This window comes from Aedes aegypti, chromosome 2 (genome assembly GCF_002204515.2).
Source record: "Aedes aegypti strain LVP_AGWG chromosome 2, AaegL5.0 Primary Assembly, whole genome shotgun sequence".
Taxonomy (NCBI): domain Eukaryota; kingdom Metazoa; phylum Arthropoda; class Insecta; order Diptera; family Culicidae; genus Aedes; species Aedes aegypti.
Genome location: NC_035108.1, coordinates 10,068,616 through 10,083,678, shown reverse-complemented (window position 1 = coordinate 10,083,678; position 15,063 = coordinate 10,068,616). Strand labels below are relative to the sequence as shown.

The 15,063-nt window shown below is 37.6% G+C and overlaps 1 protein-coding gene across 1 annotated transcript in view; it reads left to right on the top strand.

Moving 5' to 3' along the window:
- LOC5567811 (division abnormally delayed protein) overlaps positions 1 to 15,063 on the top strand; it is a 329,501-nt gene that overhangs the window by 305,222 nt on the left and 9,216 nt on the right. Inside the window, exon 6 of the mRNA XM_021839885.1 lies at positions 11,590 to 11,774. Coding sequence (XP_021695577.1) covers positions 11,590 to 11,774 — 185 coding nt within the window. The remainder of the gene's footprint in view (positions 1 to 11,589; positions 11,775 to 15,063) is intronic.

The window sequence follows — 15,063 nt, the reverse complement described above, 5'->3', positions numbered from 1 at the left end:
GTAAAGCTGCTGCATCATTATTTTTAAATTCCCATCAATCGGGTTCTCGGTACAGCAGCTAGCGGCCGAACCATCCCCAGAGAGAGAGGCTCAGTCGACGATGCTGTATAAAAGGTACTAGAGATCACTGAATATCCCGGCGATAGATCTATGTAAGCATAATTTTCTTTTTGCTATCGCCTTGTCGTCGACAGGACACCGCTTACTCAGACACACTTTCAAGTGGCGTCAAAGCAATTTCTTCTGTTTTTTTTTTCAGGATGGAGAAAAACAACTTTCTCACTGTTGTCCTTGTCCGGACACCAGGCTCTTAAAATTTATGAATGGATTATCGCGCATGGAACTCATAGGCGATTTGAAGCAAAAAGAAACTGGTGCGAAGAAAAAAACCCAATTTCCATTCCATTAGCGCTAATAACATTATCGAGGAGGATCAATTAAGTGGAGCACTGCTATTATTGAGAATTGTGTTCCCCTTCCAAGTACGGCTCTGGTTCTCGGATTTTCACGAGAACGAAGCAAGAATCGAAATCCAAACGTCTGCGTGTTCAAATTCTACTCAATTGATACGATCTGCATGACGCAAACCATGTCTGAAACCACGGTCAATTCTAATTGCTTCATTAAACGGTCGTCGTGCCGTAGATAATTACTGTTTCACTCTTGTCTGCTCAATAATTGTCCATTTCAATACTAATGTTTTTTTGTTAGCAACGTGGGATCACACCCGATTGGATATGGTGAGCAATAGAACAAAACAAGAATCATGCGTCTAGCAGCAATTTAAAATCACTTAACACTTGACGATGGCAACGCGAGTGAGCATTCAATTACGAGTGCGACTCCCATAGAGCATCTTGTTAACAAATTATGATCAGTCGAAAGAATTTTGGCTCCGCCGTAAAATCAGTCACTCGCCTCGCACAGAAGTCCAGTGTTTCGAAAAGGTGGCAAAAATCCAATTTGTTATCAGTTTTAAGTCGAAAAACTAAGTTAAACGTTCATTTACAACATCAGGTTCTCTTCATTTGTGCTCTTGAAAATTCGAGGTTTGGCTATTTCATCTTCAACAACACCCGTGCAAATTTCAGTTTCAGTCTACTTTTTGGTGGATTACTCATTCTTATCTGGATTCAGTATTCCCGGGTACAAATTTATTTCCAAGTATCGTTAAAGTTATTAGAATCAACATATAACTCTAAAGTATGTCAAATAATTTGAGACAACTTCTTTATATCATACAAATCGCTCCCTGCTATTTCCCGTGGAGATATCTTGCTCAAATGCGCTTCGAAAATAGAAATTAATTCGATTAGAAAATATTCTTATTGCATAACAATTAGTTTTTTTTTACTTCGGAGCCTTTAAGAAGCGTGAGCCTGAGGTCTTTTGATACTGTTGCATGCTCTTTCTGGGTGCTCGACGAAATCAAGATCAATCGTGTCTGGTTTGCGTTATGTACCTAATTTAAACCACTTTTTATGGCTTAAAATAGTAAAACTTCGAGAATGAGAAATTTATGCCATGATTTTTCAAATCTCGACCACTGTGGAACAGGCGTCTCCCATGTCTCGCGTATTGGCTAGAAACAGCTTCACCTCACGGCAGTTGTTTAGTCATCAAGTCTCGCTGTGAGGCCCAGCAGACGACGAAGCGCGATCGTTATCAGTGGCCATGCCGTGAGCATTTCTCAGCTGGACCAGTGGAAGAAAGTCAAATGTTTAAGGTCAATCATTTTGTTTCTTCTAATGCTTTCTTAATAGGGGGAATTATCTGAATTGTTTTATTGAAAGAATCGTTTTCTCTTTCTACACCAATTTGATGAAGTGATGGAAGGCAGAACCTTCCAATATTGCACGGTGCTCCCCATACTGTTATGGTCAGGAAAAAATCTCCATCAAATCTGTGATCATCCGTCGATTGATCTAGTTTAACCAGAATTATTACCGAATTTGTGACAACATTCTCAAAATGACTAGTTTTCACAGAATTTTCAGAAGCATTCTTTAAAAATCCCAATCAACATTTTTACACTTTTCATGTAGGGAACTTATTCTGATCAAAATTCTAGATACAACACTCAAAAAAATTCTGCACCGGATTTTAAATTTAACTTACAGTTAAGGATTCAATCATTTGCAGGCATCTGACTGAATTCTTAGCAGGATTGTTATAAAATAATCGACATCTTTCTCACAAAATCCTGAAAGGGATTGTTTTTGAAGAATCCAAGTTTAGATTCTCATGCAGAACGCTGAGCACAACATACACATAATCCTGTATGTATAAGATTGCTACATAACACTGAGGAAAGTTCTTATTGAATGCTTCGCAACATTTTTTTCTCTATGATATATTTTATCATTTATCATCTTTGGTTTAATTTTGCGAAAACGTTGTGAAACACGATGTGAAATATTTTTGATCTTTTATTTGATAAGTCACCAAGAAGTAAATAATATTTACAAAAACAAATTGCAAGCCTATACAATTAAAAGGACGTAACATCAAAACAAACCCTATGATATTTATTTGAACTTTGAGCACATGCAGTTAAGAAAACGACTGGTGAGCATGGATCTGTTAGATTCTCTTTATTAATAACTGTCTGGGGAGCACCGTCCAAATTCTTCACCATGTTAATGTGCTTTTCCTTCTCGCTTTCCAATTGAAACGAAGGCGTCAGTTGCAGCGAAGAGCAAGAAAAGCTGGAACTGGTGGAATTTACATAGAATAGCATTCCTGTGCAAGCATGAAGCGTTCTTCTCCGAGGGCTTCTGGCTCTGTCAGCACATGGAGAGCTCCCCGCATCATGCGCATGTGGCCCAAAGAAACTGGTTACACGTTCCCCCGTGGTATTCCTCACACCTTAAACCACACAGCCATAGATGATCAAAGGAGATCCACCTCCGACCACTTGCCCGGTGCTGGCGAAGATCGTCTTGGTCTCTTTGGTTTGCTCTTTTCTCCAAGTTCCAGGCTTGCCTCAATCCGTCTTGGAGCGCGTCTGATTGTCTCGATCTTTCACAAATGCAAGATTTGCTCACAGCCAGAGTTGTGAGAACAAACGACGAACTTCATCATATGAGCACGAAGCACTTCCCATTAAGAATGCTATAGGTACTTCTAACCCTTGAAGGGCAGTGCATGAGTGTATAACTTTATTTGCGTTAGTAGCCTAAGAGCAGTTACCTAGACATTTAAAGGTTCAGAATATTCTAAAGGCTTCTTCTCCTGATATCCCCTCGGATGGACGAAACTGCGAAACGGATTCAATTTCCTCGTTAAGTGCGGCTCGCGGTCTCCAAGTAATAAAACACACATAAAACCAGTTTTGCTGGAATTTTTTTGAATCAGAAATACATTCCTTTTTGTTGCAGTTTTTTCGCCCTTTTCTTCTCCCACTCTACTTTTCCGTCTTCGTTCTGGGCCTCATATAATTTATTGTCTTCCCTCTTATCGCTTTCCACGAGTTTCTGCTCGCTACCTCGTCCTCTTCCATTCTCTACAGTTCGAGCTCTGCAAGTATCACCTTACGCGTTCCTTGCACAGTTCCAAATCGTCCGGCCAACTTCCTCGTTTGTTCCCCACCAACCCATCCAAACTTCTGTGCCAAAATTTGCAATCGCGATCGTATTCCCATCCCAAAGCGAACCTTGTGTATCGATCAACTTGCATCGGTTTCGTCATCTTCTTCGCAGTCCAACCTCTCCAAGCCTTTTAATTTAACGAGCTTATTGACTTTGGAGCTGAGGATTAAGTGATACTGACCGCGGCACCGATTGGCGTTTTCTCGCGCTCCTCTCGGCTTCGCTTCTTACATGCTTGTTGGTGACATTCTGACTAACCTGGAAGCTGCTTTGGAGGGTTTCAAAGAAACTTGTTCGATTTTTACGAACTCACATTGCAAGGCTCTAATACATTTGTCAAACAAAACCAGGTCTAGCTTCAACTGGGGGACTGATTTGGTTTCGGTGTTGACCATGCCACCCGGATTGGCTGGAAAGGATGGGGCCACAGTATTATTTGAAGGGGGTCGAATCATTTAGGCAAACATTATGTGTTTAGTACTATGTTATTATTGGAAATGGTACAACAACAAAACAACATAATCAGAGTACAACCAATGGACTCAAAGAGGAATGCCATTCGAAGGACGGAAGCCAAATTCATTCAAGGTTTATTTATTCTTGGTTTCAGTTGGTATTATAATAGGAAGTGTAAATAGCAGGGATTGTTACTTTGTGGTTGTACCACCCAAATTGAGAGCAAATTGATGGTCAATGAAAAATTTCGAGGGTCTTCCTTAGCCTAGACATATCGTATGATCGCACTTGTCACAAAAAGGAGAGCTTTGACAAAGAAAGCTCTCAGATTTTACCTATGGAAGTGCTTATAGAACACTAAACTCAGAAGCAAGCTTTATCACAGTGGGGACTCAAGAAGCAGAAGAAGAAGTAAACTTTTGAATTTGAAGCAGCAGATGATGCTCCATGCTTTTATCGAAAAAAGTGAGATCACAACGAATGTAAAGATCCATAATAAATAACAAGACTAAACACCGACATAAATTTCATTGGTTTCATAAAATAACGATTTTAAAACAGACTCTGTTTCATGCAAGAATTCTTTAAAGTGTAGGACTTCACAATCAATCCTTTTCACAGTTTTCAAAAAAAAAACTTCCAAATATTGAGAGATTATTCAGGATTTGTGGAATATCAATTATAGCAATGGGGGTACTTTGGCCCAATAAGCCAGCTTGGATTGAGTGAACTCAATTTTACGTTGAATCAAACCAAATTTCAGTAAATTTTTCTTATGGCTTCAAAGGGTAAGTACCTAATGGGAATTTAGCCAAATTTGGATTATTGGGCTCAACTACGGTTTTGCGTTGAAACAACTCAGGTTTGAGTAGATCCACGTTGCCGTGTACAGATTGAAATATTTTCTAATCATTTATAATATCAAAATCACGATATTGAAGCGCAATAACATTAAAAAACGTGTTATTTCGATCAAGCTACAAAAAAATTGTTAGTGTTTATTGTAAAACAGTCTGGAACGAAGGTCGTTAAGGTGATGATAGAACGAAGCCACAGTTCAAATTTTCAAGAGCACAAGACATAAGAACCAAACAGCGCTCCGCGTTTAAAATCTATCCAATTGGTCACCACCAGCAAGCAAGCAAGTTGATTGGTTTTCAACGAGAACTGTTGTCAGATACTCTCGTCTTGTGCACTTGAAAATTCAAAGTTTGGCTTCGTTTTATAATCACCTTAAAACTACGGGCATATTGAATGATCTTTCGAAATATTTTGTAGCTCAAAAAATATCTTTTCCATGTATCTCAAGGATAAAATTATTTATTTAGAAGTGGTTAGTCGTTGAATGCCTTTTAATGTAATAAATGAAACCATAATATGGTGTTGCGCTAATTACCATCATATTAGGCTTTGAAAAGTTACAACCTGTAATTCTCCTAGTTTTGCAGTGAATGATGCTGATACATACCGATGTCCAAATAAGATTTTGATAAATCTTGATCGTTTATTGTAAATAATACAATGAAATTATCAATTCAGTTGCCTTTATCCGTCGTATCAACTTTTAATTTGGTCGTAATCAGTTTTCATTCGTCTCATAACTAACGGTTCCTGTGAGTGATATAGCACTTCAACATTAGAATAAATAATTTAAATCTTGGGGCATCCCTCTTCATTCGCAAATCATGATTAAATATGTGGATTCACCTTAAAGAACATTGGCTCTACCATAACACAGCCCAAACATATAAGCACAATTACAGCGAAAACAATCACAACCAAGAATACCGTTTTCTACGCCGAACGGACGGATGAAAAACTTTGTTTGCGGTCTCAATTATATGCGGGCACAAGTTTTACGGCGTGTGCTTAGAATGAATTCCTTCAGTAAAGATGTACGAATGTTTGTCATAGTGTAAATAAATGCCCGGAGAAGTAATGTGTGTGGGAGCGATAAGAAATTTGAATCGTAATGGGGTGTTGCTCCGTCTAACGCTAATAAGATTTCGCTCGGTACGTCTTCATCCATGCGATTTCGATGGAAAAGTGGAAGGTGAACTGAAGTTATTTATCAAAATACAGTAGTTTTATTGCATTTTTGGTGTGCAAGTGGAGTAACCATAATAGCTTTCACAATACAACAATTAGAAAATGAATCAATGTTGTATGTTTAAATATCCGCCGAAGTTGAACATTTTAATTGTGATATGACGAATGTTAGCGCATGCGACGAAGTAGATTGAAACCCTATGCCATCCAATTCCATTACACGGTAACAAATAAGCACGATAATATCAATAGTTCTGCTCTTAAATTTGCACTACTCTTCAATCTCAAAGAAACAGCTCTTGACTTCCACGTTGCATGTTTTAATTTGAAGTTTAAAAAAATTCAACGCTTCTGCCTGACCCCGATTTCAACGCTCAATCTTCGAAGTAAGAGTCTTGGCGAATTCCATCCAGAATGAGTCGATAAAAATAATATTCGTGCTCGATAGTCTTCGATTTGGATTAAATATTGCACATGTTTTTGGTATGATAGAATGAGTGTTTTCCATGGAAAAATTGATCATTTTGACTCAAGAATAACTTTTGAAAATGGCCTGAACATTTTTGCATGCAACTTATTTGAAAAATTTTAACTCCGAAACTGTTTATTTTATAGAAAAATTTTCTATGGAGCAGTTATAGTGAACCGTTTGGACTATAAGAAAAAAATATACACTGAAAAAATAATTTATTTATTTTCATAAAAAAAAAAATCAAAAATAAAACTTGAATTTTAAATTTCACAAAAACCCCATTTTCAATATTTTTAAATTTCCACCATAGAATCTTGATATCAAACAGATGTTTCGGACAAAGTTTCATGATGGAGAAATTTTTAGTAATTTTTTTTTTTGTAAGAACAACTATTGGCCGATTTCCCAAATTTTGATTTTTTTTTGTCAAAATTAGTACGTTCTGATGATACAAAAAATCTTGAAATGATTTCGAACCATAATGATTATATGGATAATTTCTCTAGAGGTTGTCATTTTCGAATTATATCGAGTTTAATGCAAAAAATATTATTTAAATATTGAAATAGGCCATTTTCAAAAGTTATTTGCGATTCTTCATCAAGAAAAATATTTTTATTCGAAACGTAATCCTGATAGTTTCCTGGTAAAAAATTATGGGTTACTGATAAGGTCTTTGTCGAGTATTTGAAAAGAAGAATAAGTAGCAAAGTAGTTAGTGCTCTGATGGTTGTAAAATGTGGCTGTATCCAATGATTGTACCCCGTTTGGCATAAAGTCGTTTGGCATAAGGTCGTTTGGCATAATGGCCGTTTGGCATAAAGTCGTTTGGCATAATGGTCGTTTGGCATAATGGCCGTTTGGCATAATGGTCGTTTGGCATAATGATTGACTTAAAATAAATATCGGCATTTCTAAGCTTTTACTGAGATCAACACCACCGAGCCCACAGCAAAACATTTTGGTAGGTTCTAAACAAGCGTGGTGTTTGTTTTCCAAGCTAAAAATTTCAAAAATTGTTGTGACATTAGAGAGCATTACTAAATAAAACTCGTGACGGGTCTCTACATCTCAGAACACAGAGTATCTTTGAGCTTGTTGCGATATACATATTTGAAAACAGTAAATTGGCAAAGAAAGTTCGCAATTATTCATCAAGGGAACGCACAAAGAATATTTCGCTGCAGATCAAGCTCTGTCCCAGTTTGGACGTAACACTCGATGAAAATTACATGATAAAAGAATGATTTTTTTTTTGCAAAATATCAAAAGCTCTAATCCAAAGATCTATATATGCGACTTAATGCAAAAATAGCCTATATACGAGAGCTCTAACGCAAAAAACATCTTTTCACAGCATAGCTCAAATAAACAACACATCTTTAAAAGAAAATATTTGTGGCAAAACTTTTCAACGGTTCAATAAAAATTCTAATTTTGGAAGTGTACATCAAAAATATCGTCTATTATCGAGAGAAGGGAAAATTTGATATAATATTTCTTCCAGCATATCTCGGGAGGAGATCACACGTTTGCCCCAAAAAAAAGTATATGTTGAGTATTGGCAGGTTTTAAAGTTATTATTATTCTAACAACACATCTGGCAAGAATTGATAAAACAGCAAAACATAAAAAAGGGTTAACATTTAGCTTCACTAAATAATATAATTTAAAACAGTATAAATATAAAGAACAGCCTATTTTTAAAAGAAGGCAAAATTTATAATTAAACCAATAGAAGAATGGACGCCAAAAATTATTGCGGCATAATAAAACGAAAAGACATAAAAAAGTGCGTTCAGAATCATCGAAGTGATTGTGCTACTTTTCCCGCTGTAAGGGACGAATGACCTTCGGGTTAAAGTCCCTCTCAAATAACAACAACAACAAGCTACTTTTCCCCGAATGCCTTCTCCCCAATTGACTGGTTTCCCCGAAAAGTGGCGACGAGAAAATGATGAACAGTCAAAAGAAGGAAGTATTCTGTCATTCTCGGCTATACACATGTTGGCAAAATGCTGAAGACGGTAAAACTCGAAAGAACCGCCAATTAAATAAAGAAGGATGCATATTAGATGGTCAGTTCGTTCACCACCCTGAAATGTATAAAGTTACGACAATTATGAGTGCTAAAAACTTTTCGGGGAAGTGGGCTAGTCGGGGAAACATGATATTCGGGGAACTGGCGTTCGAGGAAAAATAGCAAAACCCATCGAAGTAACTGCAGTAATCGATTTCTCTTTTCGCTGATAATTTGAGCAGATCAATGTTATCGATTGCCGCCCTTTTGTCAGTTGGAAACAAAAAAAAATATAGCTCCAAAGAACAGCCTACACATAAAAGAAGGAGAAATTTATTGAAATTTAAATCAATAGTTTTCATACCTATAATTATGGTAACATAATATTTAGAAAAATAAAAACAATTCAAAGAAGGGTAAATTTGTGCTAAATATATAAAAATCTTCAGTGCAAAAATTTGTTCCAATACCGAAACTCATAAGAGGAATTAACATTTAAAGGAGGATAATTTCTGGATAAAAAATAAAATACTCTTGGCAATAACTTTCCTTATATGCTCGAATTTATTCAAGAGTGAATGATTGTTAAATAAAGTGTCATTTTGATTCAATAGAAACGTAAAAACGAAAAATTTAGGAATTCTTGTTTTCAGACTCATTATGCCAAACGACTATTATGCCAAACGACCATTATGCCAAACGACTTTATGCCAAATGACCATTATGCCAAACGACTTTATGCCAAATGACCTACCATCGTATTCAATATCTGTTTGACACTTCAGTCGTCGCGCTGTTGTATTGTGTACAACACTGTTGAAAAAACCTCGCTTTTCGCTCACAACAGCAGCGTGGTGGTTCTGACGGTGGCAAACCGCGCGACGACTGGAAGGTTAAAAGGTTGGTTGGATTGGTTGCCCAATTGTTATCGCGTCAGCATACGCAATCGCAGCCCCATCCCTCTCATTAGTTGTATGAATTACTCTAAGCTTCTTCTTCTTTTCTGGCGTTACGTCCCCTCTGGGACAGAGCCTGCTTCTCAGCTTAGTGTTCTTATGAGCACTTCCACAGTTATTAACTGAGAGCTTACTATGCCAATGACCATTTTTGCATGCGTATATCGTGTGTCAGGTACGAAGATACTCTATGCCCTGGGAATCGAGAAAATTTCCAACCCGAAAAGATCCTCGACCGGTGGGATTTGAACCCACGACCCTCAGCTTGGTCTTGCTGAATAGCTGCGCGTTTACCGCTACGGCTATCTGGGCCCCTCTAAGCTCTAATTGTTTAATTTCTCTACATCGGTACAGAGAGCATATTGTTTTCGTATTTTAGAGGTCTTAAAAATCCCAGGTGATTTCAAAAGATTCTTTTTGGTTATCTTACTTGGCTTTAAGTTCTATTGGAATGAAATTCTTACTGAGATTAGCCCATCTCAAAGTTGAAAGATGATCTTGAAAAGGAGTCCGTAAGATTCAGTAATTGCTCAAGTTAAACTATCCTGACTATTCTTCAGGTCATGAATTTTCAATGAATAGTTGTTTCTTCCTGTGTTCATTTTTATTTATTTTGAAGCAGAATTTAAGGTGGAAATATTTATCTTTTTAGCGGAATTTGAGTGGTTTCCTGTTATTAATATTCTTAACCTCTCCAATGCTTACCAAACTGCTTACGTCAGTAATCTTGAATAGGACTAAAAATTCTCCTGCACAAAAAAAAATCCTTTGCTTGCCTTCTTAAAAATACATTTTCTTGTGAAAATTTGTTTTACGCGAAACTTTTATTATGCCAAACATCTATATGCGATACGTCGTCATGTGGAACATCTACATACGGAATTGGTCATCCCCATAAAAATATGAAATTTTTGATAAATTAGAGATACGTGTCCAATGTCATACTGAAGATATCTGGGTTCGATTCCTGGTCGATTCAGGATCTTTTCGAAACGGAAATTTCCTTGACTTCCCTGGACATAGAGTATCATCGAACCTGCCATACGAAATTACGAATGCGAAAATGACAACTTTGGCTAAGAAAGCTCTCAGTTAATAATAGCTGTGGAAGGGATCATTGAAGACATTGAAGCTGTGAAGCAGGCTCTGCCCCAGTGAGGACGTAATGTCAAGAAGAAGAAGGGTCCTGTAAATGAATACTCAATTATTTAATCAACGCCTTAAAAAACATCTAAAATCTCACCTGAGATCGTATTGGGTCATACTAAAGTTTTACTTGCATCTTGCCCTGTTGAAAACATATCAATTTCAATATTGAGCATCATGGTTTTGAAACCTTCATTTCAATCATCCATGCATGAAATTGCTGAACCCATTCTGAATTGATTTGACACCGATTCACTGTCAGTTCGTTCTACCATTAATCTCAATTTTTCTATGCTGAACACGTAGCTACGTTTCGCCTAATAGAATTCAAATCAGTACCTACTGGACAAGCGCACATGCTGATCAACAACGGCTAATGAAACGCTTGCAATTGAGCCACTGCACCGGGATTGATGCCATAATTCATTCGGAACGTTCTACATACATTAGTTCAGAAATTACACTAGATCACTGCTTGAACGCGTCTCTCGTTGTTGCAATTTCACCCGGTTTCTGCATTTGTCAATGATGTTTTCATTGAAATTTATGAATTTCACTCGCACATCTATCCCATCAACCTCTAAATAAACCATTAAATCATCAACGAAGGGCGTTAGTAGTTGAAAAACAGCTGGAAGCTTGATACCGGTAACCAACGTCATCCTTCGGGAAATAATGCCCAATTTAGGTTGTCAGTTTCAATTTAAAATCGCTCATTCACAGCTTCGCACGGTCGACTGATAAGACGACCTTGGCGGAGAAAGAGATGCTCGTCTCGTGGTTTACGTCTATTTTTGGCTTCATCCCCATCACTAGGAGCATAAATCACCCCGGAGCGAACACATAACATGGCTACCTACTGCAATTCATTTCAATTTGGTTTCATTTCTTCCTTCGCAGGTCAAGAAAGCGTGCGGAATGCCCTCGCTAATACACACCGATGCCCTGGCCGGAGCATACGAATCTACGGCACCGAACGCCTTGCTACAACACAACAAGTGGATCCTGGCGCCCAACAACGAAATGCTACAGTTCGAGATGACCATCGACAAAAATAAGGATCTGTTCATGCAGCTGTCATCGACGTGAGTATTGTATTGATTGATGGATTGTGTGACGAATTTGCAAAATTTGACAATCGGGTGAAGATGGCTCGAAAATTCAATTCTCGGATTCTTTCTTTGTCTATTTTGCCCTCCTAGACATATAATAAACATTGGACTATGTTAGTTGTGAAGGTTTGCTTGTGAAATTGAAAAACGTCTATTTTCCAACATGCACTGTTAGAATAATCCAAAGTTATCTGTGAAATCGTACACTTCAGATTAATTATCAGAACTTAGAGTCTGAAAAACTTCCGGTTTCAAGGGACTAATATTGTATAATATTTCCACATCTGACTTACCTAAGCGATGTCAAGCCAAATGTAACAAATATATAAAATGTCTGTATCCACGGAAAAGCGAAACTTTGTCTTCAGAACAAGCTTTTGATCTACAAACAAATTTTCAGGCCAACCATGTTGTATGCTGTACTTATAGGACTAGCTGTTGTAATACCAGAAAGAAAGTTCTGCAGAGGATTCAAAATCAATTTTTTTAAATTATTTTGATGCTCCCTGGTATAGTACCGGTGTATTACATAAAATATGCAATGTTGAAACATTGGAACGAATGTCGGAGAAAATTATCAATAATCAATAAAAATCCTTGCATTTTTTTTATTGCCACTATAAGTATTCAATGTATTTAGATTAACGTAATGTCTATAAACCCTATCTTTCCCTCAACTCTGATCGACTATTTCTTTTCTAAAACAAATGTTCAAATGAAATCACGTTGTATTTTAAATCAGTTGATCTCATTACTGCAGAATGTGCTCTTGAAAAATCTCCCTCAATCGCTACACTGTCAGGACAATAAAGAATGGCTTTGTAGACTGCGCCGTCGAACGCGTCTAATGTGTTGTATAATAGCTATGACACGTATTTGTGATCAAAGACTTCTCCATCGCACGCGTTGCAGAATCTGTCCAGGGAAGCACAATGGAATTTCTTTGTAGTCTCCTGGCAAGATATCCGTTGCATGGCAGCTCTCAAACTAAGTAGGTACGGCACGCAGAGTCATAAACGTTAATTGTGCGACGCGTGCGCCAGTACTCCGAGTAAAGTGTGTGTACTGTGAATGGAAAATTGTTCTAATTGAAACAGAACGTTTGGCCATGTAATGAAGGCGATGATGATGGCGGTGGGTGGGAAGTACACATTTATCTCGAGTGTTATAATCGTTCGTCGTGTCGGTTGTAATTACAATGGAGATTGCCATTGTCTACCGTTTCCGTATGGTATGAAATGATTTCAATTATGAAGAAAATCAAACCCTCAATCCTGCTGATGATTTGATAAAAATCCGTCAAGAAAGAAGAAGAGACCTTTTAAGATGTTTTTCCCAAGACGGTGTCCAAGAAGGATTACCACCGCTAGCTTTCACTAACAGGTTCAATGAAAAATCTAAGGATCGTAAAGGGATCAATAGTAGAAAAAATACTGAAAAGTACTGTTTTTGTAGCATTGAGAAACACACTATTGATTTAGGTAGTTAAACAACTAACGAGCAGAGCGAATTTGTATACACACAGCATGATGCGCTCTGAAACTTTAGAACTAATTCATGGAGACGCATGGTTGCTCGTTATTGATCTCCTCTGTCCTATACTTAATGGTGTACAACAGAAATGTGCAGAAAAACTTTAAAACCGTGTTTATGCCTCTCATCGAAAGAAGCGTGAGTCAATTTTTTTAGCACAACTCATAATTCAAATAATTTTCTTAAAGTATGAAATAGATTGAAGGAATTTTCTAAAAGGCTTAATGATTGCGTTTTGGAACATTTCCCCACGCTTACATGAATGATTCTCACCGTGATTCTTATTGTAAGCCACCATGCGTCCCCATAAATTTCATCTCGCTAAATGTTGGGAAAAATGCATGCCTATGTATATGTATCATATGATTTTGTGAACCGATTCTTCAAAATGCATCCTTCATGTACCTCGGTACCATTCAAGTCCTATAGAAAATAGTGGAATCATTTTAAGAATTTCGAATTGTTCGTCCAAAATAGTTTAGGATGAATTTGTTCAAATGTGATCAGAAATTTCAGTAGCGTTCCAAAACCCCCGTATTTGACCCTAGCCATGCAAATTGTGAACCACCACCCCGCTTGTCGCATCGTCATTAATCTAAACACGCTGCTCCACTGGCTGGTGCCCGACAGACAGTAAACCGCAATAATCAAATGATTATTTTCCATATCACATCCAATTTGAAAACCAACTGAAGTCATCAACTCGCCTCGACGACCGACACTCATCCGACACCTATCGCTGATTGATCCCTATCTGCCTGCCGCGCGCTCTCTCGATCCATCGCTAGCTAGTCAGCAAATGCAGCTGCACTGTAAATGCAGTGCCAGTTGCACCATGTGTGTTGTACGAAAGGTCAGGGCCGGATTTGAGGGTCCATTTTCGTTTTTAGTTTTTTGATTTACGTTTTTGATACTATAATGGAGTGGACTAAAAGATATTTCTAATAACTTTTTAGGTTTATGTTCCGGATAAGGTTCCAATTATCGGAAGTCAGTTTTAAACTGCTTAAAAATCCTTTAAAATGTTACATTCCGAAAAATTCAACGAAAATTTAAATTCCATTTCAGCATGTATACGTTTCCTATGGTTTGGAACCTTTTTGTTTTTTTTAATCATCTAGAACTTTCCAAATTGTTTATACAATTCAAAAAACTTAGTTGGTTCATAAGTATTTCGAACTGTGATTAGTGAGGGGTCCTTAAATGTGGCCCTGGGTGTGCATGTGGGCAGAGCGGATCTCGTACACTCACACACACACACGCGCTAACTGCATGGAGCATCTATTTGCATGATAATGATTGTTATTAGTTAGTGCCATTATGACACCCATCAGCGCACCCCGTTCTGAAGTGCATAGCAGCAGCAGCAGCCATGGCATTGATTGCAAACCGTTTGTGTATTCTGCGCGCAATTTTCGAACCATTAGCAATTGATTAATTGAAGGGGAATTTTAATTAGACATCAGACATCTCGGCGCGGTCGATTGGGCGGTTTGAATGTCGGTCGGTTGGTTCGGGATCAGCTGAGTTGTTCATTTTTTTTTTTCTTAATGATTGGTTCTGATGCGGGACGATTCAAGGTTATTGTAGACATTGGTGTAGGTGCAAGGGGGGTGGCATTTGGGTCAGACAATTCTCACAAATCCGTATTCCAGTGTTCCAATATTATTTTGTTTCAGATATCACGCATTAAATTTTGTAATCGTATACATTCAATTAGACATAAGCC